We start from the raw sequence: 21425 nt of genomic DNA, 5'->3' as shown, positions 1-21425 counted from the left end.
AGGCTGTCGAACGCACGCAATTGCTGACGTTTAACATTACATGCTAAGCTTAACCACTCGTTGAAAAGGTACACATAAAAAAAGCCTTCAGGTGCAGGCAAAACAGCTTTCTCCTGATAATCCAGTGTCAGTGTGGGGAGGTCAACTTCTCCACACAGCTCTCGGGGACACTGTTTCAGTCCACCAAGAAAAGTCATCTGCGCTTTCACAAAGTCGTTGGAGTCTAGTGACTACTACAATAGCTTGATGACGCGTTTACATTGGCACCCTCCTGTAGGTAGCAGAGCTACGATACATTCCCTAAACGAACACGTGGGGCAACTTCCTAAGACCAAATTCCTGTAGTTTTTTAGAGGCTAAGTGTTCGTGATCTTAGCCGTGCCTGCACTAACTGAGCCGATCGAAAATTGTCATGTACTTGCTGGTAAATCACCACAGACAGTTCAGTGCATCGCGACTAGCATTCAGTATATTGCGACCTGTTCGTAGTTGGGCTACACTGAACACTTTCGTGGCTTGGATATGCCCCAACGAACTATAGGTCTACCGCATCAGCATCTACTGGGACACTGGCCAGCATATTCTCGACGTCGGAGTGAAGGTAACAGATCAAGATAATTTCTCTACCTGTTTGGTACTGACCTTCGAATGAGCTACGTCACAGATTATGCCTGCCATTTTCTTTCGTCAAAAAACTACGACATATTTTTCACGCCATAAGCACGATAAAGTAACACTCTTCAAACACTGCATGAGCATGCCAATAAAACACAGATTGACTATTTCCAAACAATTATTTCAAGTCACTTCATAGCTACAAATTTTTAATCGCATGAACATTTTAGTCTTGCTTCTAGGACAGCAGGAAGGACAGCGAGAGCAACTCGGTACAACTTTAAGACTTGGCGCAGAATGATCAACATTTTTGGTAGCGTTGCAAGTGCCCTGCTGTTGAAATGCATTCGAAAAATATGCATCCCACCTACAACGAAGGACGAAGACGAGCCAGGGGTAAAGCTCTGCTCGCCAGTGCCCGCTTGAACAAAGACCGAACATGCTTCGTAGACGCTGCTTCGTACGTTCAAGAAGAGGCCTTCTCCTCAGCGGTCATCGACTGTGATTCTAAAATCCTTAGCTGCGCTACCGTTCGCACCTCTAATTCCAGCGTTGCAGAGCAGGTGGCTATTGCTCTTGCATTGACGGACAGTGTACATAACACGATTTATTCGGATTCCAAGGCCGCTGTCAGGGCCTTTCAGATGGGAATGGTGGCTCCCCAGACCCTACGTATCATCCAAAGTGCGAAAGACATGAAACATCACTCTTTGGCCTGGTTCCCTGCGCGCCTTGGAACCATTGAGGGTGTCTCGATCAACCCCAACGAGGAGGCGCACTCAGCTGCACGAGGTTTGACTGACCGTGCGCTGCGCAATGCGTCCTCTCCCGGGCGACCCGAGCCTCTTTGCTCGTACAACGAAATCTGCAAATATAATTATTTGTCAAGAAGCCTCCTACCTTCGCCGCAGTCCTCGCTGTGCAGGGCCCAGACAGTCACTCTCAGACTTCTGCAAACAAGCACTTACCCGAGCCCCGCGGCGCTGCACACAATGTACCCCGAACGGTTCCCAAGCCCGGACTGCCCTCTGTGTGGTGATTACGCGGACTTCGAACATTTCCTGTGGGGCTGCGCCTCTGCCGGTCCCCCTTTCACTCAAGAGGAACTGGTGAAGCTAATTAGGGCCCAGGATCAGACCTCTGAAATCCTGGCAGTCCAGAGGGCTCGCGAGAGGGCCGTCAGGTTTCACCGGATGGTCCCCGAGTGGGCCTAGCCAGGTGACGTGGAATTTGCTTACGTCTATAGTGGACCAAATAAAGTTGTTTCACTCACTCATTCACAAGTGCACTTCACTTTACTGAACCTTGATCAGTAATGCATATTTTCTGCCAGACTATTAGCATTCAATCACTCTATCAAGCCAGGGTAAAAGAAAGAAACACTAGGAGCACCGAGATGCAGACGAGTGACAAGAATAGTTTAGTGTAGGGTGCCGTGCGATCTCCGGCACAGCGAGGAAACGCCATAGCCGCTCAGCAAGCGCTGTGGTTGAGTTCGTGCTTTGCCATAAAGAGACACCACAGGAGGAGAACAAGAGAGCGAAACAAAAATAGTAGTGATGGCGCAAGTAAGGTTTTGTATAGTCGGGGCTCCACAAACTAGTTTCACACTAACACAAAATTTGTATCTATTTACACTCCGTGTACAGTAACTGCTTACTCAACTGTTGCGCGACTGAACAAAAATTGCGAATAAGATTCGCCATATTAACCCACCATACGGCGTCAGCAGAAGCAGCAACAGCAGCAGTTTCCACTAACAAACGCGACAGTACACTGCATCTTAAAATACAAATTGCGTCGGCATGACTTGACACCGACGTCCAGAAAAGTAAGAGGGCTCTTCCAGACTCTTGTGAAAAAAAAACAGTCTGCGGCTTTTTATTGTACGAGGTCTGAGAGAGCTTGAGGATTACGAAGAGGCGTAAGCACTCTTCCGTTTTCGTTGTATAAGCGCTAAGTGATTTCCGTCTTCATCAACGCCCCTCTAATCAACGAGAGTTCCACGAAAAGAGATTACCGCGTAAAATGTGAGGATAGCAAAACTTATTTCTCCGTCCTCCCCGACGATATCTGTACATGTTCTGCGACCTGCCAACTCTGGCAACGAAAACGAAACTAAAAACAAAGACTAAAAGCCTGCTGATGAACTCGTCTAAAAGGCTTATCACCGAGCCGTGATGTGACTCTATTGATTTTCTATTAGGGATGGCGCTGTGAGCATGTTGTCTACGGAGTAAGAGTAGAAAACGAGCGAGAAGAATATTACTGCGAGCATCCTTAATGGCGGGCTTCACGCTATCTACTGGAATGCTTCGCCATCAGTACCGTGTGTGGCAAACAGTGTTTCCTGGTCATCTGAGTTTTGCACTGTCAACACGAAGCCCATGTTTGACAAAACAGACTTATTTATTTGTCGCATGGAAATGGCCGGGATGAATTGGCATACACAGACACACAGCTCGTAGTCTCATTCTGCGCTGACACCACGCAAGTGAGTGCACAGTTTGAACGTGTGTGCCTGAAGCTTTCATGAGCCAGCAAGACAAAATGACCCATCACAACTACATACGAGCTGCAGGTTTCAGTGATGAACGCGTGCCTCATCTACAATGATTGACCTTGTAGAGGAAGCGGAACTATTATTCAGCAGTAGAGCTTGTTTAGTCGCAACACACCTTGTGTTTCACCTCGCAGTAACGTGCAACAGTGTCACAGTGCGATGAGACACGCCCACCAAATTATGCATCCGAACGTGTCCCGTAACTCTGATCTTCATCCTCAGATAGAAGATGCGCGGGATCCCTTTTCAAAAATAAATTGGTGCTATGTAATGCACTTAGTGTACCGAGCGTCTTGAGGCTCTGATTCCATCTCAAGGCTCAGGAGAATTCCACCTATTTTATCATGCGTCCGTGGCCTCGTAGTTAGAAAGCGGGCTTTTCTGTGGGAGGAACCCGGTTCGAAATTAACCGTCTAGAATGTAATTTGTTCATGCACACTATCCCTCAAAGACCCATAAACGACCAAAAAGAAACAAACACATGTAAACCGTGAAAGGGATGGGGGGTGGGGGATAGTACCAGAGAACGCTATCGCTTGAAAAAACAGTCACAAAAATGAAGGCAACCAGCAAAAAAGTACAATCAAGAAGGGCTCCACTTTCCATCACACCGATGCTTTTTTGGGCGCTTACAAAACAACAAACCTCGCCACTTGGAAATCCTCCTCCTTTCCTTCCCTCTAACTTCAACTTTGTTCGCATTGTCCGAGAATAGATCCTCTTGAGGGATGACGCATACCCTCCTTTCACTGCGCATTTGGTCATTTCCCCACAATCTTCTAGGGTGGAGGAAGTCTATCTGGAGACACAGGACCAGTGCCGCCCTAACGCAGGCCACTACTTGTACATGAGGCAAACCGTACGAAGGCAATGGCTGGTGTCCAAAGGGTTCAACTATTGTCTGCATCGGATTCACGCCATCTACATCGCGCGTACCCTAAAAAGGACAGTGGGCGAAAGTATATTATGGGTGTGAAGTTCAAAAGAGACCAACCGAAGATTATGAACGATGCATCGCGAATAACGTATATTACAAGTTGCTTTTGCATTGTCAGCGTGCAAAGGCCCAGCGGGCTCATATTGATTTTCATTCTGACGTGATGCTACGTGGCAAACCAAGCAAGAAAAAAAAAACGCTCTCCAAGGATTGAGATTGGAATCGCATTTCTGAACCGCATTCTTCAGATCTAAACTGCGTTTTCAGAAGCTTGCATTCGTCGCTTATTCACCGCTGACATGCTTGAATAAAATGCGAACAGCAATATTTGCTGAAGTTCCCGCACAGCTGCTTTGGAGAACAGATTTTTCAAGCTTGCAGGCTCTGCAAAAGCCTCGTCCAAAAGAGGTGGACCGAGAGTCGATTACATCCTTTGTCTACATCAAGCAACACGGACACTCGCGTGACTAATCATTTACGGAAGCACTTCATTCATGTAGACATGCTGTCTTCACGTTCCATTCTTTTCTGTGCCAGTTTGTGCATAGTCTCCCAGCTATTATGCAGTCGAAACATTCTATACGAGAATACGACCACGTGCATATTGTTCCGAGCCCAGTTACGAGTAAAATTTAGTTATAAATAATAAAAGCGCATGGCATTTCCTTATGAAGACCAATTAGCTGACCTATTACTTCTTCCATCTGTAAAGCTGTTCATTAGATAATTGTATGGAATCAAAAGGATAGTCCAAGGCAGCTGTTTCTAGCATGGTTTCTACACTGCATGTTTATTCTTATTCTTTATAAAAGCTAAGGGCCGCAAAATATGACAAGTACCATGCTACCACGCACCCGAATGTGCTAGATAGCAACGCCATGAAACAGTTTCATTTGGAACTGTTTCTCCCTTATTCACCATCCATGTGTTGTCCATTGCGCGAAAGCCAACTTACCAATACTGCGACGTTCCCACTCGCTCTTTCCTGTGATCCGCTTGTTTTTGGGTGAAGACCTAGCGTAGCCAGTCTATCCTATAAGAAAGAGAGGCCGCAATTATTTAGATACTTAGTGGATGTTGCACTCATTACGCTATGAAGGCGGTGCTTTGGGAAAATGCTAGAGGGCTACCATTTTTCGCCGATAGTTGCTGTAATTAAGTAGCTCTGCGATGAGTAATATTTATTACTTTGGTGAAAGGTCGTCCCAAAAACTCAGTGCTTCTAGTGAACTTCTCAAGTACTGAACAAGAATGTAATGCTGCTTAGTTTTGATGGCCTAAGTGGAATAAGGTAAGAGAAGCAACGACATGAATGACGTGTCTTTCTCTTTCGCTCACTGGCCACAACGTAACTGTATATAGCACTTCTTGAAGCAACTGATATTCCATCTGTTAGACGGAAATAACGACATGCTGAGACCACCCGAAGGAATATGGGTGGGCAGTTCATTCAGGGCTTTCTTTTTTTTGGCAAAGCTCGTTACGGCACGCAAAGGAAAGTGCGTTTTCAATGTAAACGAATAGCCACATAAAGAACGCCCATTTGGGCGCACATTTCGACGCTCGCTTTGGAAGCTGCATTGTGCTATGGCCATTCCACGGTGCACCTTGCGCAATTTCGGTTCACGCAGAGTTTGTTTAAATAAAACGATAGGCGTCACGAAACCAAAGATGTTCAAATTCGACGCGCTTTCGCAATCGCAACTTGGCAAGCTTTCCGGGGCGCTTGCAACAGCCATTCGAGTGGTAGAAGCGTCGACCCTATTGAAGCACGCGGCAGGCTAATCGGATTCGGCGCTATGCAAATGGCCTGCCAGACTTGATTCCCGCGGAAGATTTACCTTTCTTCCAGCGTCGCGTAGAACTCTCGTATTCCAGTTAACCTGGCGCGTGAACCTTCGCGCTACATTATCAGGCGCCCATTATATTGCTGCTTTTTTTGTTTTTTTGACGGTGACCGCTATTCACAAGGATTTCGCGGTTGCCAATTTGTCGGTCGGCACCAGACACGACTTGAGGGGCGGTGGTATGGCTGTAACCTTTGTTGTTTGCTCAATTTCTCGGCGTACTACGGTACCCCAAGATGGCGACCTCGATGACGTCAATGTAAGTCAATGTAAACAATCTATGTTGCGCATAAAGGTCAGGATGCTGAGGTAACGCAATGAGGACAGAGTAACGACAGTGGCTTAACAACGAGGGCCTTAACGGAAAGGACGGACAGACCAGCGAACGCAGCGGACTCACTTTGAAACGCAATTCATAAATGCTGTCGCATCGAATAAAAATTTTGCCTTTAACTATATCAATCTGCTGCGTCTCGTAAAAAGCGGTACGAGCGCGTAATGGTGTGTTTCTTAAATACAGTGGTGTGTCAAGGCTTCGCCGACATTTAATGCGGCTTACGGAATCTCGCAGCGCTCTACAGCCGTGTCCCATAGAGATCGAGAATGAAGTAGGGTGGTCCCACTATCCTTTTCATCAATAGTGGCAGGCTAGGGGAAACAAACTACCGAACATAATAAAAAAAGCGGAGTGGTTTGTTTTTAATTTTATCAGCAACGAGAACGTTGGAATCGCAAAGCATCTAATGTGAAAACACAAACTCATTATCAACTGGAAGTTGCGGCAGGCGGAAGTGCTCCTGTTCCAGGTGGGGCATAACATAATGGCGGCACGGCATTTACTGTTTGCGACGATAAGCTATATAAAAATCACGAATGGAATAACAAAAAGAATGAAACGAGCAGCAAGCTAGCCAAAGTTGAACGAAACGACGGAAATATGTTTCTACGCTGCAAATAAAAGAACGAAAAGTTAAACAAGTCAAAAGAAAGGGTGTCTGGCTAAGCCACAGTGAACGGACAAGACAGGCACAGTGAAAAAGTAGAGGGTAGTCGAACATTGCGTTTTTTTTTATTTATGCATGCGTTTGGTGACGACAGATATTTAGGGCAAATTGCGGACAAAAGAAGATTCGGACAGCCGAGAGCCTCTAAATGATAAACAACTTCAGTCATATGGGGCATCATCGGAGTGACAGTGATGAAACCAGAAAACTTTGTAATAGAGGTGCACTTGCACAGTTATGTTCCATGAAGGAGCCAAGTGTGATACCACGCCTGCGTACATTGCCTTAAAGGGAGGCGAACGTGGATATCCGTGGCCAAATGATATATTCAGATTCATCATTCGGTCTACCTAAACACTATAATATGCATTTCTATTCCTTATACAGTCGAGAGAAATGTGCCTGCGACAACTTCGAATAGTAAATCCTTGAATAAAATAAGCATCAACTAGCATGGACGGTTCGATTGCAATTCTAAACTTCGACATTCCGCACCTTCCTACTCTCAACACAAGCAAATAGAAAAAAAAGGAAAATTGCTTCTAACATCTAGAAATACACTGCCGCAAAAGTCGCCTTACGCCCCTCAGCTATAATATTATTTAAGTGCTGATATATTACGTGCCACTACCGCGGTATGGTTACGAGGGACACCGTAGTGAGAGATTCCGGAACAATTATCACTAAATGTGTTTCCTTAACGTGCACGTAAATCAAAGTACATAAGTATTCTTCACTTTCGCCCTCATCGAAATACGACCGCCACCCCCGCTGAGTAATCTGCAAGAAGTTACTCCACGTTTTGTGTAAAGTCTTAGAGCAAGAGAAGGCACTCGTTCCGTCCTTAGCTTCCCTGTATCTTGTGCCGTGCTATTCTTATGCTTGAAATATGCACCAACCAACCCGGCAGGGAGCTTTACGCACAAGGTGACAATGAGCGGCGGTATTCTGTAATGTACAGCTTCTATCAGCACACCCAGTGTTCAATTATACAATTCTACAATGCCACCATTTCGGGACTTTTTCTAACATTCCGTACCGATCAAAGAGGAACACAAAGGAAAGAAACAACAAGACAGCACATTGTCTTGTTTATGTCATTGGTGTTCTTCTTTGGCGCTGTTTAATCGTGTTACCGCTAAAACTAAGCTCACATGTCCTTACTTTTAGGATTACGATTCCACACTGTCTTAAAAAGCCGTTCTTAGCTTGTTAGTTGTATTATGCAAGCCAAAACAAGGTCTCTCGCTGGGGAACATATTTCCTGGCGGGCAATTAGCGGAGCTGCCTTTGATTCTAGACCGCAAAGGAGATGATTCACCTATATTTTTTACTTGCGGATGCTATAAATCCTACAACGAATATAGATAAACGCTATCGTTGTCTTGTTTATGTCATTGGTGTTCTTCTTTGGCGCTGTTTAATCGTGTTACCGCTAAAACTAAGCTCAGATGTCCTTACTTTTAGGATTACGATTCCACACTGTCTTAAAAAAAAGCCGTTCTTAGCTTGTCAGGTGTATTATGCAAGCCAAAACAAGGTCTCTCGCTGGGGAACGCATGCTCAACGCCCGGGCCGGGGACTTCGGATCCGGCACGATTACAAACAAGTCCCTCAAGTGGTTCCCCGCGCACGTCGGGGAGCTTGGCAGTAACAACAACAGCCACGACAATAATGACACCAACAATGCTAACGGCCGAAGACGCAACGACACTCCACCCAACCACAACGAGCGCGCCCACCTCGTCGCGAGGCAGCTTACCCGCCGCGACGCGGTCACCCAGAGGGCAGCCGCTGCCGTTGTTGTGCGGGACCCCAGCGGAGGAGTGATGGCGACGGCGGCTGCCACCCCGTCTGGCGCGGCCGCTGTTGTTACCAATACAACACAAATCGCGGCGGACGGAGCTGGGGACCACGAGGACGCCGACTGTGATGTCAAGGAGTTTCCGGCAACGTACCGGGAGGTGCTTGGTCACTATAGGAAAGAACGAAGAAAATATCCACAACCCCCCGGGAGCCTAGACAGGTCCCAGGCGGTCGACCTGAGACGGTTGCAGACGGGCACTTTCACCAACCCCTACCACCTGCACCGCCTGTGGCCCGCGCTGCACCCGTCGCCCGGCTGCCCGTGGTGCGAGCACGAACGGGCCGATATGGCCCATGTGCTTTGGGAATGCCGACGCCACGTGGAACAAGGACAAAGAGGAAGGGGTAATACAGCAGCAGAACCCTCTGAAGCGGGGCGCCTCGCTGAGAGATGGCAAGCCGCCCTCCTCAGCGAGGCACCCGAAGACCAGGAGTGGGCCGTCCAGCGGGCCAGGGCCGTTGCCGAGGATCTCGAAAGATTTTCCTCGGGCGATGGAACCCTGGCAGCCTAGCCCCGGGCACCAACATCAACAACCGTTGAACAAATAAAGTTTATTCCTATCCTATCCTATCGTTGATGACGCAGCACCTGTTGCTGCACGATAAAAAGACACATACGTAATCAACATTTCGACTTCACAAACCTATGTGCGCCTGGCATAACAGTAAAGACAATAGTTATGGCCCGAAGGCAGACTAACTGCACTTAAAAACACCATTTCGAAATTTTAAATGTTCTTATGAACCGAACCAAGTTGTTTCCTAAACGGTAGCGACCGTAAAGTTGACAAGTCAGAAGGATTGCGCGCCTTGAATCGCATTCTGGGTTTTTACGTGTGAAAACCGCGATTTGATTATAAGGCACGCCGTAGGGGGATACTCCTGATTAATTTTTACCACCATGGAATCTCAAACGTTCCCCCAATGCCTCGGCACACTGGCGTTCTTGCATACTGCCGTCATGGAAATGCGCTCGCCGCGGCTGGGATTTTGACCCTACTTCTATTAGTAGGGTCAAAAGCTTGGTAATTGAGTGCTATTTTCTATGATATATTCCGTGCTATTTGGCAAAGCTGTCACCGCACGTGAACATCGCGAGAGAAGCGAATATCCCGATTAATTTCATAAGTGTGTAGACAGCCCTTCCAACGTTTTTCTGTGCTGTCCCAATGTGGCACTGCCGATGCTCCTTTGTTATCGTTGCCACACTTTTTTAAGCGCCTGAAACGCTTTTCTTGTTCCTTTTCGCTCTTAGATGAGCGGTAAGAGAGACCGTCAAGAGGCAGTAGAACACTTCTAAGCTTACTTCCCCCCAAAGAGAGGACACGATAATGCTGGTATAAGCTCGATGGCGCATTCACCCCGCCTCGAAAGCTATTGTGCGCGAGCTTACAATCGCAAGCCGGGCTCCCTTACAGTAAGTACATCCCAGTCTGCAAACACAAAGGAGAATCACAAAAGACGCTGAGCGCCGACGGAAAGGAACGCTCCGACAGCGGGCCGGTGTGCTTCGCTCACGTGATTTCGCAAGATGCTCTCAATATGCTATTAACCCTGGGTATCATAAAGGAACAAGGAACATTGAGTGAACCTGGGTATGCATACCTCCTGGAAACGGCACTGCGCAACGCTCCCCTGCAGAGGTCCGTTTCGAAACTTCGAACTAGGGAATATAGTGTATCGTACAAAGAGCCTCGAGAATCGACGCGTTCTTGCCGTGTCTGGCAGAAAACTTTCCGAAACTCTTGCAATAAAGACCTCCAGCAACGAACCCAGCAAATCGCGTCATAGGTACAGGCTCTGTTCGCCTTTATACGAGAAAATAGTCGTCTTTGAATGCTGTACGAGCTTTCCTCATTTCCCGCCAAATCGCACAGGGTTCGCTTAAAGTGATGCACTGCGCCTCAGCTCGAGGCCGGCAGCAAATTGCCGGAGATATAGCTGTGCCGTATTTTTAGCGATGTAGGGCGTTGCTTCTCCTCACTGCCTAAGCGCATTCGTTGATAACAATCTACCCGGCTCAAACAGGCTAGGCTTTATCTGCCTGACGCCATTTCCTTTTCAGCTATTTTGCTAGTCAACGTTACGTAAAGATTCATTCTTTCTATGTTTCCTTTTTGTTGTAGTAGCGAACCGGCTTGCATATATATGCAAGTCTTCCCCGAAGTCGGAGTCAGGCAGTGTTATTGCTGGCACAAGAATCGCGAAGAAGCAGACGAGGCGCTTTCCTGCGTCGGACCAGGCGTGACAGCAGCTACCCACGGAACCTACACTAAACGAACGTGACGTAAGTGTGTTGGGGGAGAAAAAAATAGAAGGTTTTTAATGAATCTGATAATTTGGGTGTGGTTATTGAAGAACAGACAGAAAGACAATCAGTTAAGATTATGGCTATACTACTACAAATAGGTTCGCTCAATCATCGTTGGCGACATCTGATTTCCCGCATCTCAGTTTTTCTTGGAGCAACAAATGGTGCTCTTCTAGAAAACTTGAAGTAACGATTACAAAACTGCGCTACCGAGTCCCCCTCACTGAACTTTTACTTCCACAGGTCTGGTCTGGCTATATCGTCCTTGTTCCTTTGGGCAATGAGAGTGACTCTCGGGAACACTTCTTTTTTGATATGCCGCCCTTTCATCATTCAAGGGAACAGATTTTTAGAATCCTTCCAAAAGCTTGGCTTGAATTTGACTTCCTGTAACTCTACCGTACTAGGTTACAGCCACAGGAACGTTTGTGAAGCCCTCTGTATCTTTCCGCGTGAGACAAAACGAATTGCATGTTAAAATTTTTCAAAACTCCTTTAATGTTCACAAATTTCACAAGACTATCTAGATACTTGATTATTCATACTTGTAGCAGTAGACACTTTAAATCCCAATTGCAAGATAGTTATTTCATTTCAACCAAATTAATTAAAAACTAATGCTAACAGCTTCTTCACCGCCCGTTTCATGGGCGATCCCCCAGAGTGGGTTGCCCCATTTCACTGAGGAACAAGAACAAGCTACCAACGTAGTCGGGCTATGGTTTATTCTTAACAAACCACTTTTTCTATGCAGCAGGAGGCTTGATTTCCTACAAGGGGTGCCAAAATTCATCGGAAGAGCGAATCACATCGATGACCCCAAGGTAATCGCCTTCCTGCCTACCGATTCATCGTACCGATTTTTGGCTGCTCATGGTGGAGTCAAAGCATGGAAGCACTCAAGCTTAAGCCCAAAGCCGAGAGATCCCAGGCAGCGCCACTTATTAATGAAATTGAATCATCGCTTAGCCAAGACAGTGATACGGAAGAACAGCTGGAAATGGAATGGTATTCGAAATGGAATCCGCTGCTGATGTACTGCGCTCGCCGAGCTGCTGTGTGGCGTGGCATTGGACGCGTCTGGAAGCGCTGCTTTGCCTTCATGGAGGAAGGAGAAAGTTAGAAGAAAGCATTACATCACGCAGCCATCCTTGGCAAGCGAACGCTCCGTGAAACCGGACCTTTGCTCGGCGGCCCAACACGTGACGTCTTGAGTCGAGATCAGGGAGCAAAAATCGAGAGTTGCTGGGACGTCTCGTCGCGGTTGCTTCAGGTACTTGCCTTCTTCTAGCCGGGCAGTGCGCTCGGTCTCCCTGGCCTTTTTCGCTGCCTGTCGAGTCACCTTCAGCCGGTCTTCTTCTTCAAGCTGGGCAGCATCCATATGGTCCAGTGCACAGAAATGGCGTGGTGCGGTGTGGTGATGTGGGGTGTGTTGTTGCGAACATGCACAACACACATTTTAAGACTGAGGCTACCCAATCTGCCGGTCGATATTTCATGCTTGCATCTACTCTCGAATACGGGAGAGCCAACAATCTTTTCTGCCTTGTATGATTTTTGTTTATAATTTCGCTTCATTTTTCTGTTGTAGATTCCTGTACTCGCTCCCTCAATAACTACCATTCTTGCCCCTGACATAAATGTAACAAAACGTTTATGTAACTATCCAAATAAAATAGCATATTTGGTAAGCAGCAGGCTTATTTTTTTTTTCCAGCGCCTTTTGGGAGCAATAGTTTCTTGCCTTAAGACAGAGCAAACCGGTGGTGCTAACGCCACTGAATCTTTTTTTACGATATTACATGGAATAATCTTTCGTTTTATATGCAGGCCTTTAAAAAAAAATCATTGTATGTCGAGTGCCGATGTTGGGACACTTCGAACGTAAGCACCACCAGGTTCACTGCGCGTACGCTACTGGCGAAACACTTCGAGCAGTCGCTGAAATTGCACTTCTTTATTAGGTGGAAATGCTTGGTAATTGTGCGCTATTTTCTATAAAATATTCCGTGCTACATAGCAAAGTTGTCACCCCACATGAACATCGCGAGAGAAGCGAGTATCCCGAATTATTTCTTAAGTGTGTAGACGTCCCAGAAGGGTGGGCAATCTTCTAGTATTTCCCACCTGGAAGGGTAGAAAATATTAGAAAACGGAATGAGACAAAAGTTTAGATGAAAAAAACCTTCTTACTACTGTTGTTGTGTGCAAGCTGTAAGGGGCGCGTCTTTTCATTATTGAAAAGTTTGAAAGTTTGGAGCTGCTTTTAGAAAATAGTCTCATGGCTTCTTACCACACAGAAAATTTTGCAGTTGAAAAATGATCTTAGGTGAACCTTGCGTCTCTATTGTGGCTCAAACGAGAGAGGCCGACATTATGATGGCTTAGGAGGTGCCTCCGTCATACGTAAAACAGGCACTTTTTCGTTAGCAGGAGAACACGTACTATGTTGGTCGTTTGAGCATAGAAAATGATATCGGCAAGGAGCGGACGCTCCTTTACGGCCCTGCGGCCGAGTTATTGCACTGCCGCCAGCGCCCTGAGCAGCTGATCAGATAGCAAATTTTGTCTTCCGAATTTTTAGGCGCCTGGTTTATAGCTCTGTTTTAGTTTCGGTTGCGATAACAACGCTGTCGATTCCGGTTTTTCTTTGACTGCAAAAATGTTCAATAGGTCGTCTCCAGCGGAGGGCAATACCTTTAATATTGCATTTTTAATCATGCCGTACAAATTGGCGTAATAAACTCGCAGACTGCTCAATAAATGAAATAAAGAAACTATAATAATATAATAGTTTCTTATTAGTTTCTATAATAGTTTCTTTATTTCATTTATTAAGCGCAAGTAATTCCCCCTATGTTGTCCTTGGTGTCAGTGTTTGTTGGCTTCTCATGATATGACTAATAAAAATCGGGCCTCTCGGTTAACACGGTCTTCTCGTTTATTACATAACGAGGGTCTCGAATCCGGCAACATTGATGCCTTCAGGTAGCATGTGTGGGTTTATTGACCAGTTGCCTTCAGCCAAAAAGATCACGTTCTCATGACGCCTGCGGCAACAAGGACGTTTCACGTCCGCCGCCAAGGTCTGTGAGTGGTGGCGCTGGCTAACTCTCCCAGGGTTCTACTAGTACACATAAATACCCAAGAAAGTGGATGGGGAAACGGCGCCGCGGTAGCTCAATTGGTAGAGCATCGCACGCGAAATGCGAAGGTGGCGGGTTCGGCTCTCACCTGCGGCAAGTTGTTTTTTCGTCCACTTTAATTTCCATTATTTTATAGTTTCTTTATTTCATTTATTAAGCACAAGTAATTTCCCCTATGTTGTCCTTGGCGTCAGTGTTTGTTGGCTTCTCATGATATTACAGGCCAAGTATTGCACTTTTGACCAATAAGTTTCGTCCAGTGTTCGTATTATTTGTGTTGTTAATGTTGTTCCAAAGTAAATCAACAAGTGATATGCTTAGTGAAGTTATACTCATCAAGAAAAGTGCCTGTTTGTTTTTTCTTGTCTCGTGCTTCAATAATGATGTGGTACCCTATTCAAACAATTGCAAGTGACGCAGTAAAGTAGCAGCAATATGAAATCGTAAAGAGATAAAGCGTAAGGAAATAAAGAAACGTTACAACACGCATTTCTTCGCCTCGTTCCGTTCTGGACTAGTACTTTCATTTCCGCGCATTCCCCGCCCGTTATGTTGACGAGGCAATTGTATGCCATGATTGTCGTCCAGCCTATGACCTTTATTATTCTTCTCGCAACGACGGCATATATTGCACCCGCACATTTCAGCTGAGTGCATCCGTGTGTCATCAGACCGCCCGCAATGTGCGCACGTGAGCTGCTTTTGCTATGACCTTTGACACTTTGAATGTGACCCGTCATTGTTTCACCATTCTCTTGTATGGGTGGACGTGGATAAAGGGCCAATGTTTGGCGACGAGAAACTCGGATTACCTGGAAAGATATCACTCAATATGATCCCCGCGAATCGGGCAACCGACATGCGCGCAAGATATGTCATTCTTTTATTTTTCTCTCAGAGTGGTATCCTTGACATACTGGACGTTGGGGTTTGATGATGCGCATTTCTTTCCTTTCCGAGAGGGGCAGACTGTTAATGGCATCCTGCGTTCCCTTTGCTCAAATATCTATACAATATATCTTCGTGGCTTTCTATTCATCTATATTCTGCTTTGGAGAGTGAGAACGACGGCTCAATTTATTATTTAGACCGAATGAACAAGCGCTTGTTTCGATATTTTTGCTCGGGGAATACGTACCCCGTCCACGTGCAAATACGACAGGCGAAGGCGCGTATGCGGGCCTATCTTGTGTTCCATCCAGGCTTTCCACAGTTGCAGTGCTACCAAAGCGGGTAGTTGCAAATCTGAGAGCAGCATCAATGATTCCCGGGGAAAACAAGCCGACCTGAAATACATTTGTGGACAAGGCCTCGCGACTATCCAGATGGTCGTGAAAGTGATCGGCTTGCATGGATTTGATCAAGTGCATTGTACACATTAAAGCACGGCCCACGTTCCGCATAAATATAAGTTGACGTTTCTTCGCCGACATCGTGTATAGCTGCGAGAATGAAAACCGTAGAAAATAAGCGAGAAAAATGGCATGCGTTTGATCTCGATGAATAAATGTCAAGTTGAGGCCGCACTAATCGCTCATGAGTATAGTATAACGAAAACGATGGCGGGCGAGAAAGCATATTATATAGCTTTCACTAGAGCCAAGATCTTTATACACGTTGTACTCGTAACCATTTCGTTTCTGATCAATAGTGATCCTGTGGTGTTCATGTGTGCCTTGGCTGCTTAGGCACTCCCGGCAGTTTTCATGCTTGCAGCAAACCAGCGATTTCTATTGGCGAATACGAAGTAAGTGGGCTGGAGACGATATTAAGCCTGCTGTCTTTCGAAGAGTTTTGTTTCGCTCATGGCGAAAATGTTACATCAGCGCTACCGCCGCTCGCGTTTATGCAATGCGCGGTTGTCTGTATCAGCCTGAATATCGCTTAATTTTTGAACAAGTGACTTCCGTATTCTAGAATATATATAAATTGTTTAGGTGTGGGAATATCGTTAAACTGAATATCGTACACTGGACTTACTCAGTTTATGTTGGTCGCAAAGACCCTGATTAGCTGCCTATAACGTGAATTTTCTCAATAGTAGGGTATATGTAAAAATATACGGAGTATATGGAACGACTCAAATTAGTTTTGATATTGTTCCTTATCCACGGAGTTCAGTGCTAGGCAACTCGCACTTCAAATTATATAACTACTGTTTGAACAAAACCAAAAAGATTCAATGTGGTAAATGTCGCCGAAAACTAAAACGCCGAAAACTAAAAAAAAATTCTCTCATGAACCCGCCCGCTTGCAGGAAACACGTTGTCGTCAAGGCACACAACAATTTCAAAGGCTTCCGAAAAATATTTCATGTACGAGAGCTACACTTTTTACTCGAAGGGTAGCCTTTGATTTATTTGGCCTATTATGCCGCATTGAATCATTTTCAAAATTCCTTAATATGAGCGACCTGTGTCGCTTCCGAACATTAAAGGAAGATATAGTTGACTCGTTCATCATTTGTTTTTCACGTGCTAGGAAATTCGATCTAGGTTACATTGGTCCGGTTTCTACATTTCACAAGCTTGGGCGAGCGGTTAACCACCACTTGATGGGAAAACATTTTCTTTTTTTTGAAAAGAAGGAGGAGGTGTGATTTCTGGGTTTACGAAAATGAGTGTCACTTCAGCAATTTTCGTCGATAGAAACACCGTCTTAAAAGTCACATATCTTTGTGTTCGCATGTGGGGTAACAAAAATTGAAATAAATTGAACGTACAGCGATGTTGCCAAGCAGAACACAAATAGAACTTACAGTACAAACACAAGGTGGCGCCACTTTGCGGACAAAGGAAGGCACAATGTGGGAAGCGTTTTTTCGCGAGCGTCAGGGACGATGTGCTTTCATCGATTTCGACGACATCTCGGCTAACCGTGCGTGCTCACGGCAACCTGGAGGCACGCAAACTTATCTGAATTTCTAATACACGCGTCCCGTGGTTTCGCCACTTTCCAACGTCAATTGCGCCGAAAGTGCGGCGCGGCTTAGACCCACCCACCGCATTCGCAGGCACGCGCTCACGTGCTAGAATCCTTAAGGGATGGAACGGGAAGCGCCCCGACACTCTCGGCGATCGCACCGCAGCTCGAAGCCGTTCACGTGACAGCTATCCGGCGCCCTCTTCCGTTATCTAGGAGGGGATGTGGCATGAGCTTTCACGGACATTTTTTTTTTTACTTTCACTTGAAGATTTAGCTTCCGTGGGTAACGAGTGCTGCACACACTAAACAAAAATAACGCGAAACGGGAGTAAACCGCTCGTCCTGTATCGCATTCCCGTTTCTGGGCTTTTTTTACTACGTACCAGTCGAGGTAAAAATTTACTACCATGCTGACCAAGTTTTTTGTATGTAGAAACGAGAGTAATTTTTTAATCTGTGTGAAGGTTTTTGGGGACGATAGCGGGAGTATATTTTTACTTCCATCACAAAGTTCTAGCGGCTACTTCTGAGAGTAATTTTTCAAGTCCATTCGAGAGTTTCTTGGCTCTGATGCGAGAGTATTTTTTTACCTCTTTCATTAACTTTTCTCAGCGTTATCTGAGAGTTAATTTTTCAAGCCCATTCTGGAGTTTGTTGGAGGTGATGTGAGATTACTTTTTTACATCATTTATCCGGTTTTCTAGGCTATTCCTGAGAGTTATTTTTAGGCCTATTCTCGAGTTTTTTGGTACTGATGTGGGGGTATTTTTTTACCTCGTTATCAAGGTTTCTTAGCTCTACCTGAGTAATTTTTAAAGCCCATTCTGTAGTTTGTTGGAGCTGATCTCGGAGTATTTTTTTACCTCGTTCATCAGGTTTTCTCGGTTCTTTCCGAGAGTAATTTTTCAAGCCCATCCTGGTGTTTCTTGGGGCTGATGTGGAAGTATTTCGAAGACAATTGAAAGATCACAAGGATGATTTCAAGGATTCCAAGCATGAATGATTGTTTATTAGTTCTGACATGTTTCTCATAAAAAAGTCAGGCATGAGTTAATTATCACAAAACTATGGCCTTAAAAATGCTGTGATAAGCATAATAAATATTTGTACTAATACACAGACTGGGGCTGGTAACTGCCCATTAGATCTCTCATAGCAAAGTAAAATATATCACAACACATTCAATGTGCAATCCCACTAAACTACAGTGAAAACAAACACAATATAAAATCTAACTGATAAATATACAGTCAGTACTAGAGATGTTCACATTAAACCCACTGAATATGCAGATTATTCCTTCAAACAGGCAGTTGTCCAGAACATGGGTGTGCAGTGCATTCAATGGATGATTATGAACTATGCAACATAAAAATATTGCACTTAAGGCCAAATGACATCTGCTAATGGCCACTACTGCCCCAGACGAAATGAAACAACCATGTGGTAAATACAGCAAGCATTCGTACTATCACATTGGTGCCGGCAACTGCCCACCATATCTCACTGCAAAAGGAAAACTATCAACGCACTCACGATGTAGTGAACACAGTGACACACAATACAAAATCTAACTCATAAATACACAGGCAGTACTAGAGATGTTCACATTACACCCACTGAATATGCAGATCATTCCTTCAAACAGGCAGTTGTCCAGAACATGGGTGTGCAGTGGATTCAATGGATAATTATGAACAAAACTATGCAACATAAAAATATTGCACTTAAGGCCAAATGACATCTGCTAATGGCCACTACTGCCCCAGACGAAATGAAACAACCATGTGGTAAATACAGCAAGCATTCGTACTATCACAGTGCAACACATTCAAGAAGTAGTGAAGCTAAGTCAGTAGTAGAGATGTTCACATTAGACCCACTGAATATGCAGATTTCTTCAAACAGGCAGTTGTCCAGAACATGGGTGTGCAGTGCATTCAATGGATTATGAACAATACTATGCAACATAAAAATATTGCACTTAAGGGCAAATAGCATCTACTGCTAATGACCATTATTGCCCCAGCGAAATGAAACAATCGTGATAAATACAGCAAGCATTCATACTATCACATCAGTGCAGGCAACTGCCCACCATATCTTTCATTGCAAAAGAAAAACTATCACAAGAAATTCAAGATGTAGTGAAACTAAAGTACAGTGAAAATAAACAAGTGACACAATATACAAAATCTAACTTAAGTATTGCAACAAGCAAATGAGAGAACACTAGAGATTATCATTAGATCCATTGACCATACTGACCTTCAAACAGCTAGTTGCCCAAGACATGGGTGCACAGTGCAGTGAATGGATAGTTGGGAAGAAAATTGCAACAACCATGAGCAACATGTTCTATCAACTTTCAAAATGACCTCACTCAGATGAGGAAAGTGGTTATTGCTAATATACACATGACAAAATATATATGTGAAAACAGCCATTAACCGATACCACTCCCCCTTGTGCTGAAAGAAAACATATGCAGCCTTTTTTCCACAGAAGAGGAACATGTTGCACAACTGTATTGCGGTACTCATGCGTATAAGCCAGATTTCAATTTCGTTGCCTAAAGATTTAGTGCATCTTAGATAGTCTAAAAGGTAATTGAGTCTGCTGCCCTAGTCTGTTTCTAGGCATGCGGTTGCGATGGATGCCATATGCTTGTGTCACAAGTTGAACATAGTGCTACCTAGGTGCGACTACAAGGATGTATATTTGTAGCTGCCCTCAATCCCCTTCATGTTGCCAGTCAGAATCTATGGTGTCTCTTTGTATTGTTCACCTAGCACTGTTTACACACAGAAGGCATGTCTGAATACCAAACTACCTTATTCTCCACAGTTACATTAATGTGAATGCATTGTGACAAAGTGTAATGTGAGAAGTCCATGATAAAGAAAAAGATAAATGAAAATAGCTAATTCAACTCCCCCCTGAATTACCCATTTCTGGGCCATTAAGTTTTGCATAATACACTTGTGCTAACACAGAGCCACGTTGGCCTAACCTTAGTGGCACAGGACATCCTTCAAATTATCAGTTGTTACAGAACCACTGAGCATGCTGCAGGTGCTCTTGCCTCTGCTGAGAATACCAGTGACATACTAACACACATTTTGTTGCTAAAGGTCCACTACAGAGACATTAAAGAGAAACAGTAAATCATTTTAGACTGATAAAACAATCTTTCAGAACTTTGTATTCATGAACATTGTGGCAATAAGCGGATCAATAGGAGAGAATGAAGATTTAACTTTCATTTTTCGAAATTTTATGTAGTGCCCACACATCAGTGTGGAGTCATACTTCAACTAAGTTTATTCTTTGACTCCTTTAGAACAGAATTCATCAATATTGGCCAGTAGAACATTAACTAGACCCGAACAGACACCGTCAAATTCAATATCACAGCAAGCTGGTTCAGGAATTATAAGGTGGTGGTGGTGACACCAGTTTTCGTTTTTGCAAGTTCTCTGGCTTATCAAGCCAATTCTAATGGTAAGAGTTGCATTTTCGGTGTTGAAGAATGATTTAATAACGCTCAAATAAATTTTCTCTTTCATGCTCCTTTAAAGCAAGCACTGTGCTATATGGCTTGGGCAACCTGCTGGCCACAGAACCCACAAGTGCTTTTGTTAGGCAAAATAATTTTCAGATACTTTTCTGAGGATATGCATCTGAAAATTTTTTTGCCTAGCAAAAGTTCTTGTAAAAGTTTACCAACTCTAATGCTTTCACCCGTGGCTTTGTGTAGCCCAAATCGAGAAAGCAGTGTTCAATGAATGTTAAAATCCTGTGGGCTTTTTTTGGGTATATTACGTGGAATACCCAGAACGAAGCGAAAAGGCAGGCCAGGCCTGCCAGCAGTGACGATGTCACAAACAATCGCTGCGCATCGATGTGTAGCGCGAGGGAGCCATCAGATGCCCTCTGGAGGCATGGAGTCAGTGGGACCGCAGCTGTCTGTGGAACAACAGAAATTAAAAAAAAAAAACATTATTACCTGAACCTAAGGTCACTCCATAAAAAGCCCCTAATTTTGGTCACAAAAAGCAAATGCCTTGTTTTATTCATTCATCAAGTGTGTGTTATATTTAAGTTTTCCTAAAAGGGGGCATGTTAAGATATGGAAATAAATTTGTCTTACTGGAAGTCACAGCATATGTGCGCAAAGCACACAATTCAGAAATACACTAACCAAGACC

General features: G+C 44.7%; 1 protein-coding gene across 1 annotated transcript in view; it reads right to left on the bottom strand.

Annotated features, from left to right (window-relative positions):
- Positions 1-21425, bottom strand: part of LOC142559297 (uncharacterized) — a 165729-nt gene that overhangs the window by 135265 nt on the left and 9039 nt on the right. The window contains exon 7 of the mRNA XM_075670914.1: positions 21049-21183. Coding sequence (XP_075527029.1) covers positions 21049-21183 — 135 coding nt within the window. The remainder of the gene's footprint in view (positions 1-21048; positions 21184-21425) is intronic.

Source organism: Dermacentor variabilis, chromosome 10 (genome assembly GCF_050947875.1).
Source record: "Dermacentor variabilis isolate Ectoservices chromosome 10, ASM5094787v1, whole genome shotgun sequence".
Taxonomy (NCBI): Eukaryota; Metazoa; Arthropoda; class Arachnida; order Ixodida; family Ixodidae; genus Dermacentor; species Dermacentor variabilis.
Note: the sequence above shows the minus strand (reverse complement) of the source record. Positions and strands in the feature narration are given on the sequence as shown.